Source organism: Falco cherrug, chromosome 1, assembly GCF_023634085.1.
Source record: "Falco cherrug isolate bFalChe1 chromosome 1, bFalChe1.pri, whole genome shotgun sequence".
Classification (NCBI taxonomy): Eukaryota; Metazoa; Chordata; class Aves; order Falconiformes; family Falconidae; genus Falco; species Falco cherrug.
The window spans coordinates 119,351,680-119,367,972 of record NC_073697.1 but is presented as its reverse complement, the minus strand read 5'-3'; the positions used below and the strand labels follow the sequence as shown (position 1 = coordinate 119,367,972).

The window sequence follows — 16,293 nt, the reverse complement described above, 5'->3', positions numbered from 1 at the left end:
CCTCCAGGCTCATCACTGCATCCCGGCAAGTGGGATCCCCTGAAAACCCCAGGGTGATGCCCAGCTTGGGGAAACGATACGCTGGCATTGCTCCCGTCACACTGCTGCCTGCTGAACCCCACCGCCCACGGGACATCGGGACTTTGCAGAAGCCCCAGGTGGGCCCTCGCCCACCAGCTGCCGAGGTAACCAGCTACAGATGGCACTTCAAGTCTCCATCCCTTGGCTGGCTGGTCACCACTGCCACAGCCAAACCTCCAGGGGCTCTTTTCAGCTCGACCTATTTCCACGCCATCCATTTGCAAAGTCCCCGATTTATTCGTTTGGGTTTTAAACTCCACTTTTCCCTTTTTCATTAAAGGCTTCCAGGCGTGCATCGTGCCCGTGCTGCTCAGTCCCCAAACTCAGGAGGGCAGGTGGGCCTGGGGTGGGGGAGGGGGGGGGAAGCTCACCCTCGCAGGTTGCTGTTGAAGCTCCGAGTCACCAGAATTTTAAATATTCTATTACAAAAAAATCCCAAACAGAACAACCAAAACCCACCACCCAAAGCTCCAGACCCAGGGGCTCTGCCTGAGCCCCCAGCCGAGCCCCCAGCCCAGGCTTTCCTAGGGCAAGGCCAGGTGGGTGAGCTCGGGCCGGGGCTCACTCCCGGGTGGGGGTGGGGCCGCTGCCCCGGGGGCAGGGGGTCTCCGGGAAGGGGGAGCCGTGCCGGGGGGAGCCCCAGCCCGGAGCAGCCCCAGCCCCGGGGTGCCACCCCCACCCTCCCGCGCTTCTCAATGAACCTCCTCAATGAACGTGACGTCACCAACGCCGTCTGAAAAAAACCCTCGCAACCAATCAGCGGTCCGGCCGCTCCTTCCACCGGCCGCCCCGCCCTCCCGGGGGTTCAGCGACCAATAGCGATGCCTCCTGCAGCCAAAACACAAGCATCGACCAATGGGAAGGCAGAAGGGCGGGGCGCGGCGCCGGGGCAGCTGGAAGATTCGAACTGAACGCCCGTCGGGGCTGGCGGCGCGTCGGCGGCCAATCAGGGCGCGGGGGCGGGGCCTCCCCGGTGTGCCCCCCCCACCCCCCCCGCCGGTGCCCCCCCTCCCTCCGCCGCCCCCCGGTGTCGGCGCGGCGCGGGGCGGCGGGCGCGCTCCGGGCAGCGCTCGGCGGGGCCGCCCCCGCCATGTCGGTGAACATGGAGGAGCTGCGGCACCAGGTGATGATCAACCAGTTCGTGCTGGCGGCCGGCTGCGCCGCCGACCAGGCCAAGCAGCTGCTGCAGGCGGCCCACTGGCAGTTCGAGGTACGGGCCGGGCCCCCCCCAAACACACACAACCCCCCCACCCCCGAACCGGGGTGCCCCGCACCGGGAGCCCCCGCCACCCCGCAGGGCCTCGGGGCGGAAGGCCGGCCCAGTTGCGGCCCACCGACACGCGTGGCCGGGCCGGCACGGCTGCCCCCCCCCCCTCCCCCAGCACCCACGCGGTGGGGGGACCGGCTCCGCGATCGCCGCGTCTATTTATATTCGGGCCGTGACCTGAGCTGCGACTCCCCCCCCACCCCTGAGCTGGGGGCGGGGGTGCCGGGTAAACAAGGGGAGGGGGGTGGGCTGCACCCCCCCCGGCGTGGGGAGCCCCCGGGTGGGGGTGGGCGCGATGCCCCGTGGGTCGGGTGAAGGGCAGCGCCAGGCTCCCCCCGCCCCGGGCCTGCCTCGGCGGGGAGGGGGTCGCGGGTGCCCCTCGGGGCGGTCCCACGGGGGTGGGGGCTGCGGGGCGGGTTTGGGGGGGGGGGGGGCGTGTTCCCCTTCCCCCTTTGTCTGGGGTGGGCTGGGGCTGACAGCTTGTCCCCACAGACGGCCCTCAGCGCCTTCTTCCAGGAGACCAACATCCCCAGCAGCCACCACCCCCCCCAGATGGTAAGTGAGACCCTCACCCCCTGACCCCCCTCCATCCCCTCCCCACCCCCCATCCCCAAAACCACCTTTACACCCACCCCCGGCAACTACCAACCCCCCCGCACACACCCCCCACCACCACCACCTACAGCCACCCCCAGCTCAGGCCCCCCCGCCCCCCTGGGGGTCCGCAGCCCCCCCCCCCGGGCCGTGGAGCTGTCAGCTCCCCTGCCAGCCATATTGCTCTGCGCCCGGAGGAACACGCAGCCGGCGAATGTAAACACGAGCTAAAATGTCTGCCAGGAAATAGTTGGTCTCGGCGAGCATCGCGCTGCCACTTGGGCTCCCCGGGCCAGGGCTGGGGGTCCGCTGCGACCCCCCCCCCCTTCCCCAAAGGCTACTTGACCTTGGCCGAGGGCACGTCCCCTTGGGTCCAGGGGAGGAAGTTACCCCCCTCGGGGTGGGTTTTGTTGTGTTTCTTTGGGGTTTTTTCACCTTTTTGTTGTTTTTTTTTTTTTTTTTTTTTTTTTTGTCCTGCCGAGCGGTGCCGTGCGGGGGGAAGGAGCGGATCTGGACTCAGCCGATTTTTGCCCCTTTTTTCCTGCTGTCGGGAGATGGCCAGCCCACCCGGCATCGCTGGCAGCCACCGCTCGCTCTTGGAGAAAGTAATTTTGCCGGCCGGCTCCTGCTTAAACCCTTTTTATTGTAATTCCTTTTTCCCCTGCACATTTCCCTGCTGCCTCAGGGAGCTGGCAAAGGGTCACCTCGCGGAAAACCTTCTTTCCCAGTGGGATAGGGGACGGGAGAGGTGTTGGGAGCTGCCAGCCAGCTCCAGGCCTCGCTGTGTTTTCACACCAAAAGCCTCATTGGGGTGATTCCCATTGGGCAGCTGCTGGAAGCGGGATGCAGAGCAGCTCCCACGAAACCCATCCTGCAGCCCGTCCCTGTGCTCCCAAGTGGGACCCACTGATGACTGCAGCCACCCTGTCACCCCCACCCTGGGACCCACTGAGGACCGTGGCCACCTGGGGCAGCTCTCCCCCTTCCCCGCCGTGTTTTTCTAACACCGTGTGCTCCACGTGGTGACAAAATACCTTTCCACCCTCTCCCTAAATACTACTGCCTTGCATTTTTAGCATTTTTTTTTTTCCTACCACCCCAACCCCCCCAGCATCCTGATTCCTGCAGTTTAAAATAACCCGCACGGCTCCGGGCTGGGGGTGAGATGAGGGGCTTTACAGTTGCGGTTTCTATTTCTTTTTCAAGTGACAGAGAACAAAGCTGTGAGCACAGCAGCACTCACAGCATTACAGCGTGGGGCGGCACGATGCCTTCACCCCATGGAGGGGGGGCTCCCGCACCCAGCAAAACCCCCGGGGGTCCAGGCTGCAGGGAAGGGACCCACCAGAGCTGTGCAGTGTGTTGGTGCGGCAGCTCATGGTGGGACCGACCCTCTGACAGCTGAGTGGCTCCTGAACAAAAAGTGTTGGAGGAGGAAGGCAATAATTGCCTGGGAATGCTTACGGGGTTTTTTAAACTGATGTTTGAAATTAACCTGGCAAACACCACCCCAGAAGCTCAGAGCTGTGTCCCCCCCCTCCAGCACCGTGTCCGATCTCAGCCCAGGGTGGTGGTTGGTGCGTGGCTGTGGTGGTGTTTTTTTGAAAACACCGTTGCTTGAAGTTTTTTGGGGTTTTGTTTTTTTTTCAACAAGTATCTTTTCAGATACTGCCAAATTTATAGGCTGTATAAAACAAACAAAAAAATGATCTGGTTTACCACCACTTTGAGGTGAGCTCTGAAATAAGTTTTCCAAAAGTCTCTGTGCAGCAAGGGAGGAATGGCCGTGCTTGCCACCAACCCGTTCAGTGGCAGCCTGGCTCTGATGGCATTTTTGGGGTGCCCCAGCTCCTCACACTGATGGGAGCCCATCCATCCCGTTGCCAGCGCCAGTCTGCTGGCTGCTGCTTCCTCGAGGTGGGGAAGCACCCTTTGAACGGGTGCAGCTGGGACCCCCCTGGCCGGGGCTTGCCTGCAGCCGGGGGGGAGCAGGGAGCAGCTACAGTGTGCCCGGCTCCTTCCTCCTTGCATCCCGGGGTGGCCGGGATGGGGGTGAGGAGGAACCTTGAAGAGGGATTGGGGTGTTTGCGTGTGCTGGGGCTGCTGACCACCAGCCAGGGGCAAATTCTGGGATAAACCCTGGGAAGGGGGAGTGTTGCCGGTCAGATGTGTCCCCCTGCTCCCCAGTGCTGAAGGCAGCAGGCGCTGCCCTCGCCCCTTGGCACTGCTCTGCATCCCCACAGCTGGCGAGATGCTCCGCTGTGCTCCGAGCTCCAATGGGAGCTGCGGCTCCGCAAGGGGGACAGGGATTTGGGATGGATTTAACCCAGAGGGGTGAAGCCCCCTGCACATGCACCACTTCTGTGTCCACGCATCCCCTCCCAGTGCATTCCCCCTGCCCACACGTGCTGCCCATACACAGATCCCTTCCCCGTGCAACACCATGGAGTTTTTGATCTAGCTGGGAGGAGGGGGGTGGGGAGTGCCCCCCCAAGACTGTACCTCGCCAGGGACCTGGCTGGACAAAACGCTGCTATTTCTAACCCCCCGTGCATGTTCAGAGCAGCCTGTGGCACAACGCTCCCTGCCAGCAACCCCGCTCTGGAGATAGAAGAGGCAGCAGAGGTGTTCCGGCCGGCACCCACCCTATTTTTCACTACTGGGGTGAAGCCCCCTCCCCATCCCCTTTGGGGGGCTTTAACATCCCCCACACTCAGAGCGTAGCACATGCTTTGGTGAATTGGGGCCCTCAGTGCTGCCAGCCCCTGAGCCCCAGCGCAGGACCGGGACCCCCACCAGATTTTCCTCTGCCAGCGAGGTTGGCTGGGCAGGGGCCGGATCCGTTCCTGGCTGGGTGCTGTATTTAGCTGGGTGCGCAGCAGGGGCTGTACCGGGAACCGCATGGGGCCCACCCACTGTTATAGAGTGCAAAGGGGAGGGGGGCCAGGGGGGACCCCAACACCCTCCTCACACATCAGGCTTTGAGCACCCTGGATGGTCCAAATTGTCCTGCCCGAGGCTGGGCTGGAGACCCTCCTCAGGCAGCCCCCACGCCTCTGGGGGAGCCCCCTGCACCCTTGGAGTCTGCATGGCAGCGCCGGATACCCCAGGACTGGCCAGACCCAGGTTCTGAGCATCCCCTGGGGCTCGAGGGTCCCAGGGGTGGGATGCAATTGGGAACCTGTGATGGGTCTGGCTCCTGCGGGTGGCTTGGGACCCCAAAACTATCCATGACCGATCTGATGCCCATTCTCTCCTCTCTTCCCGCAGATGTGCACCCCCAGCAACACGCCGGCCACGCCACCCAACTTCCCGGATGCCCTGGCCATGTTCTCCAAGCTGCGGACCTCCGAGAGCCTGCAGAGCAGCAACAGCCCCATCACCTCCATGGCCTGCTCCCCTCCGGGGAGCTTCAGCCCCTTCTGGGCCTCCTCGCCCCCCAGCCACCAGCCCGCCTGGCTGCCTCCCTCCTCGCCCACCGCCCACGGCCTCCACCACCATCTGCACCACCCGCAGCCCGCCTGGCCCCCTGCCCCCCCACCTGCCACCCCCCCACAGAAAGCCGTGGCCACCATGGATGGCCAGAGATAAGACTGGGTTGGCAGAGGCAGGGGGGAATTGAGGAGGGGGCTGGGCCAGGGCGTTGGGAGCAGGGGCTCCCTGACAAACGCACTGGAATAATTTTCTAGGTTTTATTATTATTTTGTGGGGTTGGGGGAGGATACTGCCAGGGAGGGCACTGGCCCACAAGAGCCTCTGCAAGAGTTGCTAGCTGGTCTTTTCTCCCCCCATTTATTTTTTTTTTAAATATATAACTATAATATATAAATATATCTTAACATATATAAATCCAGAGAGGAGGAGCAGCAGCATGGAGGCAGCTGCCTGGTTGGGGGTGGGGGGGGTTGTCCCTACAGCTACTCCCCTGCCCTCAGCATCCCTGCAGCAGGGCAGGAGAGGGAAAGCAGGGAGTAATAAAAATATCAATGGACTGAGGTGGCAGTCAGCACCCTGGCTTGTGGCCACGGTGGTACCCTGGATCGTGGCCACATGGCATGGAGCTGCTGGACCCCCCACCAACCCCCGCTCTGGACTGCCCAGGTGCTTTTGGCAGTGCCCAGAGCAAACACGCCTCTCCTCTGATTTCCAAAATTCAGCCTGGCTTCTTGCACAGACTCCCCCTCCCCTCACCCCAGCAGCCCCTGCCCTGTCCTCCCTTGGCACCCCCAGGGCTGAGGGGGATTTATCTAGGTGATGCCCCTCCTGTCCCTGTGATAGCTGTTCATGGCCCTTCCCCATAAAGGGGGAACTGGGAGTTTTTTTAGTTTTCAAATCAATCTTGCTTAAAAAACAAAAACAAAAAAACCCACAAAAACAGGTTGAAGGTTTTTTATTAATTTAAAAATAATAATAAAAAAATCACTTTTTTAACAGCAGCTGTCCCCGCCTTTTCTCTTTGCTGGGAGGATGATCCCTGGCAGGGCACCAAGAATGGGGGCGAGCCCCCCCATGCCACCCCACTGAAGCCCCCCCATGCCACCCCCTGAAACCCCCCACTGAAGCCCCCCCATGCCACCCCCCAGCCAGTGCCCTCAGGCGCCACAGGCACCCTGCTATCTGTCCTCCTTTAGTGCTGTTGCCTGTGACTGCTCGCGCTCCTGCTCGAGGGGGTGGGTTTGCCCAGGAACCCCAAGTCCCACTCAGCTGGCATGCTGCTGGACTTGTGGTGAAGGGGCTGGATGAAGATTCCCGGTGCTGCCTGGCCCGGCTGGCTGTAGGGTATTGCTGGCTTCTGCTCAGGTGAGGTGGCGGTGCCTGGGGGTGAAGAGCAGGGCTTAGTCCCCTTGCAGCCCCCAGGGGGTGGGCGCCAGCTGCGGGCAGCAGGGGCAGCGGCTCGGCCAGAGACAGCCCGAAACAGGGTCCTGGCCCCCACCCTGAAGCACACAGGCCGTAGTCCTACACTGGCCAGGGCTGCCCCACCATGGCCCCCCACCTCACTCCAGCTCCAATGTGGGGACCAGTCACCCCATGTGCCAGCCCTCCCCCTCCCTCCTACTTCCCCCCCCAGACCCCCTCCCACCCTGCCCAGCTGGGGGCACAGACCCCTGCTTGCCCCCAGTAGCAGGAGATGGCAGTGGGAGACAGGGGAAACACCGGCACCCCACGGACACCCTGCCCACCCACCATCCGCTTGGCATGCGCTGGATCCCCTCCCCACACATGCCCCGGCCGTACCCTCCTTGTCCACGAGTAGAGGCCGCCGGCCCTTGTAGATGCGGCCATCCCGGCCCACCAGCTCCACTTCGTCACCGAGCTGGGAGGGAGAGAGCAGGCTGGCTGAATTCAGCATCCCCAGGCAACCCTCCCACCCCCAGCTCTCCCTGGGGAAACAGGCACACAGCCCTCCCCGTGCTCAGCATCCCCCTCCCAGCCTTGGTCACCCCCACCATGTCCTTACCTTTGTCATCCCTACCTGGATGGGGAGCTGGGTGTGGGACTTGTGCAGCCGCAGGGTGCTGGGCGGGTGAGGCTGGAGCGTGGAGCTGCGCTGCAGCGGGGCACCGAGGGTGTGCTGGCCACCATGCTGCCGCGGCACAGTGGGGTACTGGCGTTCAGGCTTCTGCTCTCTGTGGGATGGCGCACAGGGATGCTCAGCACCTGGCACTGTGGCACCCCGTGCTCCACCCTACCGCACCAGGGAGGGGGTCCAGGAGGTGCCCCCCAGCGGGCTGTGTCCCTCCTGGCTCCTTTCCCCCTGCCGCAGGAGATCCGCGCCCACCCAGCCGCACCAGTTCTGCTCTTTGCCCGGGGAGCCGGCCGTGGCCAGGGCAGGTGCCTGCACCCCGCGCACGGGGCACCGGCAGGCAGGAGCCGGGCTGCCCCAGCTGCGGGGCTGAACCTTGGCGACTTGTCTCACAGGAGGCACCTGATGCCCCACCAAGCCCGAGGGCAGGCTGAGACCAGGCACGGCTCATCACACCTGGCTTCAGCACCACGGAGGCAGAGAGCTGGGCTCCATGGGCAGCGCAGGGCAGGGCTGTCAAACCCCACAGACCCGGGGCAAGCACAGCTGACCCTCCCCCAGCACATCCCTGCTCCCCTGCCCTGCCCGGGCACCTCCAGACCCCGCTGTCCACACCCGGGGAAGAGCCCTCCCTCACTGGGGCAGGGACACCTCGCACCCCAAGGGCCAGGGATGGGTCCCCATGTCCCCTACCTGTGTTTCTGCTGTTGAGTTCCCTCTGCCTTGACAGCGGTATGGGGGTACGCAGCGGGGCAGGGGGGCAGTGGTGGCAGCAGTGGCAGCGTAGGGTTCGTTCTGGGGAGAACAGGAGCCACGTGTGAGTGACTGGGACAAACAACCCACCCTGGATTAAAGCCAGCAGCCCCAAACTCGCAGGCTTGTACCCCACGGCATCACCCTGCCTGCCACCCTCAGACAGGGGTCCCCATCCCCCCACAGGTGGGCAGAGGCCTCGGCAGGGTCAGCCCCTGCGAGGCAGACACCCTCACACCTGTGCCTGGCGCAGCAGGGCAGCACCAGCACCCATCTCCCCCTGTCCCACCCACACAGCCCGCCGATGCACCGCTGCTGAGCGATACTCACAGGCCAGGCACGAGCATGCTGAGGGGCCGGTCACAGGACAGGCAGCTAAATGGGACCAGCAGCTGCCTGTGGGGACACAAAAGGGATGGTGAGAGCTCCTGGGGGGGGCACAGCCTTGCCGACACACAAGCAGGCAGCTGGCGGGCAGCAGCAGGGTGCTGGGCACTTGGCTGTAGTGAGTTACAGTGTCTGGCAGGGGACAGCAGCTTCTGAGCCTGCTGGGTCCCCTACCAGCCCAGTAAGGTCCCAGCCCGCTGGCTGCTTACAAAAGAAAGGGGCTACGGTGGGGAGAGCAGCTGGTTGTGGGCTCCTGCCTGGGAAAAAGCTCCACCTCATACTGGGCACCGGAGGATCTGCCCGAGGGAACAGGGCAAGTGCTGTCCCCAAAGCCATCGCCGGCCCCATCGCACTCACTTCTTAATCCCAGCTCCGCTGTCAGGCATCGCCAGTAGCCTCTCCTTGAACTGCTTCAGGCTTCTCTTCCAGTTCTCTAGCTCCTGCTGGAAAGGCCCCAGCTCCAGGCAGTCCAGCTGTGGGGACACACACACCCTCAGCCAGCTGCCCTGGCACGGGACATCATGGTCCCCAGAGAAAAGGCAGCAGCAGGGATCCTCACAGGGATGCTGCCTTCGGCTGCCAAACCCTGGAAGTGACAGCTTTGCACCACAAAGATGAGCCACCCCTCACCTTGGAGTCCATCTCTTCACGGAGCTCACTGAGCTGCTGCTGGACCTGCTGCCAGCCCTGCCCCTGGCCCGTCACCTGGCTCCGCATCTCCTCTATGGTCTCGTACAGTCGCTCTATGTTGGACTCAAACTGTGTGCAGTTGACTTTGCCGGCCAGGGCAGCTTTGTCTGCTTTCTGGCAACAGAAAGAGGCAGGAGTGGGGTGGGGAAAGGATGGAGGTCAACAGGCAGGGCCAGCCTGTGTCAGGGGAAAGGGAGAAGTGCTCCTGTGGGGCCCTCCCTGCTCACCCCATCACCCCCGTGGGGTCAGACCCACCGGCCAAAGGGACCCACGGAGAGACAGAGGGACCTGCAGCTGCTCTGGAAATCCTCCCTCCCCCAGGCCAGTTCTAATGCCCCCACCCCAAGTGATAAGGAGCATCTATCACCCTGCCCAGGACCCCCTCAAGACCATACCACTTCCAGTTCCAGCGCCAGGTCTTCCTTCGCAGCTTTGTCCCTCTGCAGTCTTTCCACAGACTGGAACAGAACCTTCCAACACAGAAAGCACCCCATGACACCATGGCCGGGTTGGAACTGCCTCCCGGCCAGCCCAGCACTCCCGACTCCTCCCCATCCCCCAAAAACCTCTGGCAAAGGTACTTTGCCCCTCCACAGGGCTGCCAGCAGGCTGGCAGGGACACATCCTTTGTGGGCCCCAGCTGGGGGTCTGCCTGGAGGATGCTCTGACCCCTCAGGGGTTGCAGCCACCTACCTCTAGGTCTCCCTGCTTCCGCTGACAGTCAGCTACGAGATTCCCTGTGACATGGCTCAGTCTGTCACAGTCCTCTTGCGTCTGTCTGACATTGGCCTGGATGTGCTCCAGCAGCCCCTTGTCCTGCTTCAGGGAGCAAGACAACAAGGTGGTGCTGTACTGGGGGGCGGGGCAGGGGGGGGTCTAGCTGCCCGCAGGGACTAGAGCCAGGGTACTCGGCCGGTGGCCACAGGCTCTCAGTGCCAGCAGGACATTTGCATCAAGCCTTTCATTTCCTTCCACGCTGCTGACTCATCCATGCCAATTTGAGGGGCAGCAAGGGCCCCCCCCACATTACAGCAAAGCACAACCAGCCGGGGGTGTCCCAGCAGCCCCCTCCCAAGCCCGCCATGCCAGCAATCTCCCTACCTGGCTCCTCCCCGGCAGCTGCTGCGCCACCTTGCCCACTGCCTGCTGTGACATGGAGTTCACCTGCTCCTGGAGCTTCTTGTAGCACTGCAGGAGCTGCCCCAGCTGCCCACTGGCGTTCATGTTGCAGTCGGGGCACACTGCCTGCTCCTGCCCCACGCCCCTCTCCATCGCCTTCAGCTTGTCCAGCTGCAGCAAAGGGAGAAGGAACTGGCTCTGAGGTGGGATGGATGCAGCCAACAAACCCAGGTGCCGCGCAGACATGTTGGCCCCATCCTGCCAGGGGATACAGCCGGCAGCCATGCCAGGACCACCCCACGGAGCCAGCGGGCAGTGGGAATGCTCCCCCTGGACCTCACCTGCTCCTGCAGCTGGGCAGCCACCTCTGTCACCCTCTGCTCCAACGTGGCCTTGCTTGTGAGCTGCTGCTCCCTCAGCTCCCTCATTTCCTGCTGTAGCTCCCGCACCATGGTCCTGGCCAGCGAGACAGGGGCACGGGCAGGGTTAGCGTCCATGGGGCTGCTTGGGGGGTGGCCCTTGCCCCCAAACCGGGATGTTCCCAGCCCCCAGGATCCCTTGCAGCCCCCACCCACACACCACCCCCCCGAGGCACAAAACCCTCTCCCATCCTTTTACTCCAGGTGCAGTGTAGTCTCCTTGTCATCCTCTTGGCAGGCAGATCCAGCCTCCTGCAGCTTTTGAAGCACATCCTCCAGCTGCCTGATCTGGGAATGGCAGCGGTACCAGAGTCAGAGCACAGCCCCCCATGTTGTCCCAGCACGCAGGCCCTTCGGCTGCCCCTTCCCTACCCCCCATCCCCACAGCCCCATCAGGGACTGCTGCAGGCTCACCTTCCCCTTCTCGCCCTGCAGGTCACCAGCCAGCCCCTGCAGGGAGGACTTCTGGTCCTGGAGGTCCGCCAGGACGCTGCTGATACTCTCCTTGCCTAGAGGGATGTGATCCAAGGGGACATGCTCTCAGTGAGTGGGGTCTTGCCCTTGGGGCCAGCCTGGCCCCACAACAAGCCCCTGAGCCAGGCTGGCCCCATGCCAAATGCTCCCCACCAGCCCTCCCAGGGCTCCCACCTTCCTTCAGGAAGAGCAGGCTCAGCTTCTCAACCTCTCCATGTCCTGCCTTGGTGGCTTCTAGCTGGGCCACCTGCTCCTTCAGGCTTGTGTAGAGGAGGCCCAGCTGTCCAACCTGGCGTAGAGCCTCTGCTGTGTCCGCAGAGTGGTCAGAGTGTGAACCCATCGCTGGCTCTTGCAAGGGGGACACAATGTTGAGGGGCATCTCTAAGCCCTGGGCTGTTGCCCAGGAGGTCTCTGGGGCTGGCTGTCCGGCCCTGGCAGGCTGCATGCTGGGTGCAGCCACAGGACCTGCAGCATCAACTTGCATCCCCTGAGCAGGGCCAGTGGCCTCAGGGGACACCTCCTTTGCACTCTGAGGGCTGGGGTCCGTGCAGAGGGGGCCTGGCTGAACCTCTGCTCCTCTGCCCTGGGTCCCTTGAAGTGCTGGCTGCATCTCCAAGGAGGCGGTCTGGGTGCTGGAGGCCTCTGGTTGCACCCCTGCAAGAGTGGCCTGGATCCCAGGGGACTCTGGCTGTGTCCCCGGGGAGGTGGTGCTCCCATCAGAAGTCCTTGCTTGATCAGAGCGAGCGCCTGCCCACTTCTGAGGGCTCCCCTTGGTGGTGCTGGGGGCAGGCTGTGTCCGGGGCTCCTTCGGCCCCAGCGCTGAGCTCGCTCCATGCAGCGTGTCCACAGCTGAAGCCTGGGGCTCAGCAGGGGCAGACTGGCCCCCAGTGCCCTCCTGGGAAGAGGCAGGAATGGGGAGCAGGTTTATGGGCAGAAATGCAGCAGCACGGGCAGACCCACAGCCCCCCTGCCCTGTCCCCAACCCCTCCCCCCCTTCACCAAGCCAAACCCAAGTACTCCACGAGAGCCCAAAGGCAAAGTGCACACCCCACGGACACCCCTCGAGCTCCCACAACCACAGCCCCTCCCCAGCCGTTTCAGGAGCAGCAGCCCCAGTCCAGATTTGGGAGCCAGGGGCTGTTGGGGGACATGGGTGCAGCCGGCCCCTCAAGGAGGTACCAGCACCCACTGGTTTTCCCCACCAGCCTAAACACAGCCCTTTGCTGAGGAGAACATGCTCAGAAAGTGCACGTCGGGCCAGCCAAGGAGCTGCCCACACTCTGCCGATGCCAGGTCCTGCCTGACAAGGGATGCGCAGGGCAGACAAGTGCTGGGCAGACCTCTGCAGAGGCCCTGGGGGTGCAGCAGCTGGAGGCGCTGGGGACCGCGCTCCTGCAGAGAGGATGCCCCAGCACTTGCCACCAGCAGACCTCGGCCACCTCCTCCTCCTCCTCTCTCTCCTGCTTTGCTGCCCACCAGGCAACCCTCCAACACCTCCCAGCACACCATGGTGCTCACCTCCTCCGGGGCCAGGCAGAGGCTCCGCTCTTCCTTCAGACCTTCCTGGGGAAGGAAGGATCAAGGGGTCAGCCCAGCCACATAGCCAGGGCTGGGGCAGGAGCAGCAGGAGTGCCAAGCCCCACAGCATCACTGCCCAGCACTGCTGGGGACCCGACACGGAGGGACCAGGTGCACTGGTCCCCCGGGGATGCAGCTACCCCCTGTCCTTCAGAGGGATCCACATGCGCTTGTGGCCGTGCCACACCACTTTCAGGTATTGTCTGCCCACGGTGGCCTGGCAGCTGGCTGGCAGCATCGCCGAGGTTCCCCTGGGGGAGGTAGAGGAGAGGGACAGCTGTAAGATTGGAATGAAGGATCCACAAAGGAGCTTGGGTGCAAGGCAGAGGGATGCTGGGCAGGGCTCTGCCTGGGGGCCGGGGCTGTGTTGCACAGGTAGATCTTGATCTCCCCTCCTTCCCAGCACCCACATGACTCTTTCTATGGCCCTTTAGTTAAGAAGCACCTCAGTACCACATTGCTTGACACCTGCAGTTACCTCTACCAGCAGCCTGTGCCGCAGGCAGTGGTGCCCGTTCCTACCCTCCCCAGGACAGCCCTGGCAGGAGAAGGGTGGGGGGCTGCAGCTGGGGTGGGCTGAGCCCCAACGCGCCCCTCTGGGACACCCTTCCCACGCACTCTTCCCCCCAGGGGCCCTTCATGCTGTGTGACACCCAGGGCCGCAGGGAGGGGCATGGAGGGGGGTGAGGGACCAGTGCCCCTCCTGGGGACACCAGCAGCAGCAGCTCACCAAGCCGAGTGCCTTCTGGATCATCCTGATGTCCTCCGCCACCTTCACCCTGCTGATCTCCTCCAGGAGATTCAAGAAGAGCACCAGGACCTAGAAGGGGAGGGGGGGTTGAGCCCCAGGGGAGGGTGCCTGGAGACCAGGCCCCCGGCTCTGGTCTGTCCAGAGCAGGGGGGGCAGCGCAGGGTCCGGCCCAGCCAAGCGGGCAGGGCACTGTGGCCAGCGCTTTCCATTCACCGTGTCTTCGACAGCCAAGAAGGGGCAGCAGCCCCCAGGGACCCTCACCCCTGCCCTGGGCCCATTGCACAACTCGCGTCAGCAGGGACGGATCTGGCCCTGCCTGCCCGCTCCAGGCTCTGTGCCAGCGCTGGAGCGGATCCAAAGGGCAAGGAGCTGCTGCCACCCCTCGAGGGCAGCCTGGCCAGGGAGGGCACTGGTGGCCGCCACTAACGAAGCCGGAGCCACCGAGCAGAGGCCAGACCCACCCCGCAGAGGGCGAGTGCTCCCTGCCCACCCCCCAGGGGACATCCTCCCGAATTGTGCCAGCCCCGGCAGGATCCGGCCCTGTAGTGCTGGGGCAGCTCTTTCCTTGGCCCTGAGCGCCTCTCTTCCCGCTGGGGATGCTCGGGAAAAGCAGGGCCATGAGCAGCTCTGTGCCAGGCAGCTCAGTGCCCCCCTGCAGCGCCCACCCAAGTCGGGCTGAGCGCTTGGGTGAGCCCGGGGGCCTTTCGGTGGGAGATGAGGCCCACAAGGTGCTGAGGGAACCTCATCTGCCCAAGGAGCAGGTGCCATCCCTGGCTTTTCAGGAGCGCAGAAGAGAGGGAGGGAGGGAGAGGGTGGTGGGGCTGGAAGCCGGGGGGCTGAACCTGCGGCCAGGGGGCACCGGGTGCTCTGTCGCACCCGCCGCTCATGGATGGCAACGGCGGGAGGGCCCAGAGCCACCCGAGCAGCATCTCAGCTCTTCCTGGCCCAAACTCCATCCCCACCGTGAGCAGGGGCTTCAAGCAGGCCTTGCTCTATGGGGCAGTGCACAGCCCCCGGAGGGGGGGGCACCTCGGAGTGGGGGGCACCCAGGGCACTGGGAGGAGCCTCTACCTTGGAGACGCCGCTCACACCGCCTTCCTCCACCTCCTTCACATCAGCGGCTGCAGAGGCGACCCGGGGGCTGCTGGTGGTCTTCTGCAGCAGGTGCTCCGGCAACTCCTGGCCCTTGGACCGGGCCTGGGTCCCACCTGCCGCCTCCTCCAGCCCGGGGGGGGCCTCGGCAGGCTGGGCCCCCTCCGGCTGCGTTGGGCTGAGCCCCTGCTGCTGCCCAGGCAGCTCACACAGGCCCAGGCCCCTGAGGATGCCCTCCAGCAGCCTGTGCAGTGCATCGTAGTTCACGGTCGTGCCTTTGGAGTTCACAACGGCGAGCTCCAGCAGCTGGGGCAGGCTGAGCGAGGCCATCTCCGCTAGCAGCGTCTACGATCTCGCCATAGCGCCTGGCCTGGGGGGAATCTGGCAGAGGCAGCAGCCTTCCCCCCACTCCCACTCCCCCCTAGCCCGCAAAGCAACCGACCCCCAGCAAAAGTGAGGCAGATAGGGGCGGGAGGGAGGGGAGGGGAGGGGAAGGGGCTACGGGTGCTCCCCCAGAGGTCAGCGCCTGCTGGCCGCCAGCCCGCCTCCCCGCCAGCCCGCACCCGCCGCACCTCAGCCGGCCCCGCGCCGTGGCCCTGGCTTTTCAAGGCTCCCGCCGCCGCCCATTGGCCGAGCCCGCTGCCCGTCAAAGTGGCGCTGCTATGGCGTCCCCCGTTGTTAGGCGACGGCGCGGCGCCAGCCCCGCCCCCTGCCGCCAGCGCCGGGCGGCAGCTCCCCCGGGGCCAGCAGCCGCCTCCCCTCGGCGGTCGCCGTCGGGCCCCGGCGGCTGTCACCCGCTCCCTCCGGCGGGGGCAGGCCGCACGGCTCGCTGCCAGCGCGCTCTGCAGCAAAAGGCTGGGCAGCAGCGACAAGAAACGCCGGGAAACGCGCGCTTCCACGCAGCCCTGCCCAGGCCCCTGCTCCCACGCGCGGGACAAATCCTGCACCCAGAGGCATCATCCATCAGACGGGTCCTGAGCAAAAGAACCAACTTCTCTTTCTCAAGAGGGAGGTCAATGTGGGGGTTGCTTGGAAGGGAACGTGTATATGCTCAGAACTTTCTCCTGCTAGGTGAGCACCTCTGCCAGCTCCCTCAGTACTCTCGTGTGGATCCCCTACAGCCCCAGAGACCTGTGCATGCCAGAGCGGAGCAGCAGGTCGCTACCCATTTCCCCTGGACATCATTCTGCTCCTCCTCCTCCCTCTCTTCCAGCTCAAGGAGCTGAGTACCTAGAGGGAAACTGGGCTTGCTATTAACGACAGAGCCAAAAAAAGGCATGAAGTACCTCAGCATTTTCCTTGTCCTTTGTGGCCACGTTGCCTGCCGCACCCAGTAAAGGATGAAGATTATCTTTCACCCTCCTTCTGTTTCTCATGTAGTTGTAAGAACATTTTTTGTTACCTTTTATGGCAGTGGCCAGCCTCAGTTCTTCCTGGGATTTCTGCTGTCTGATCTTCGCCCTGCGTAACCCCACAACATCCTTATAGTCCTCCAGAGCTGCCTGCCCTTTCTTCCAAGGGTGGTCGACTCTCCTTTCCCCCCCTGAGGTCCAGCCAAAGCTCT

At 64.0% G+C, this 16,293-nt stretch overlaps 2 protein-coding genes across 4 annotated transcripts; one reads left to right on the top strand and one right to left on the bottom strand.

Moving 5' to 3' along the window:
* The first annotated feature begins 1,066 nt into the window (after positions 1-1,066).
* On the top strand, positions 1,067-5,771 carry UBALD2 (UBA like domain containing 2). Its single transcript, XM_055700708.1, has 3 exons — positions 1,067-1,291; positions 1,841-1,903; positions 5,213-5,771. The coding sequence occupies exons 1-3, from the start codon at positions 1,172-1,174 to the stop codon at positions 5,531-5,533; spliced, it is 504 nt and encodes a 167-aa protein (XP_055556683.1). The 5' UTR covers positions 1,067-1,171; the 3' UTR covers positions 5,534-5,771.
* Positions 5,772-6,513: 742 nt separating this feature from the next.
* On the bottom strand, positions 6,514-15,263 carry QRICH2 (glutamine rich 2). 3 transcript variants are annotated; one of them, XM_055701057.1, is made up of 16 exons: positions 14,709-15,263; positions 13,617-13,706; positions 11,483-12,203; positions 11,249-11,343; positions 11,034-11,122; positions 10,757-10,871; positions 10,398-10,586; positions 9,990-10,115; positions 9,692-9,766; positions 9,237-9,410; positions 8,964-9,079; positions 8,550-8,615; positions 8,160-8,261; positions 7,401-7,569; positions 7,178-7,256; positions 6,514-6,757 (listed from the first exon to the last, which is right to left on the bottom strand). In XM_055701057.1, exons 1-16 carry the CDS (start codon positions 15,057-15,059, stop codon positions 6,570-6,572), a joined length of 2,745 nt encoding a protein of 914 aa, XP_055557032.1. In that variant the 5' UTR covers positions 15,060-15,263; the 3' UTR covers positions 6,514-6,569. The 3 variants fall into 3 exon arrangements, with proteins under 3 accessions (XP_055557032.1, XP_055557033.1, XP_055557034.1); XM_055701058.1 differs by having other exon boundaries at positions 9,990-10,112; XM_055701059.1 differs by lacking the exon at positions 13,617-13,706.
* Positions 15,264-16,293: the final 1,030 nt, after the last annotated feature.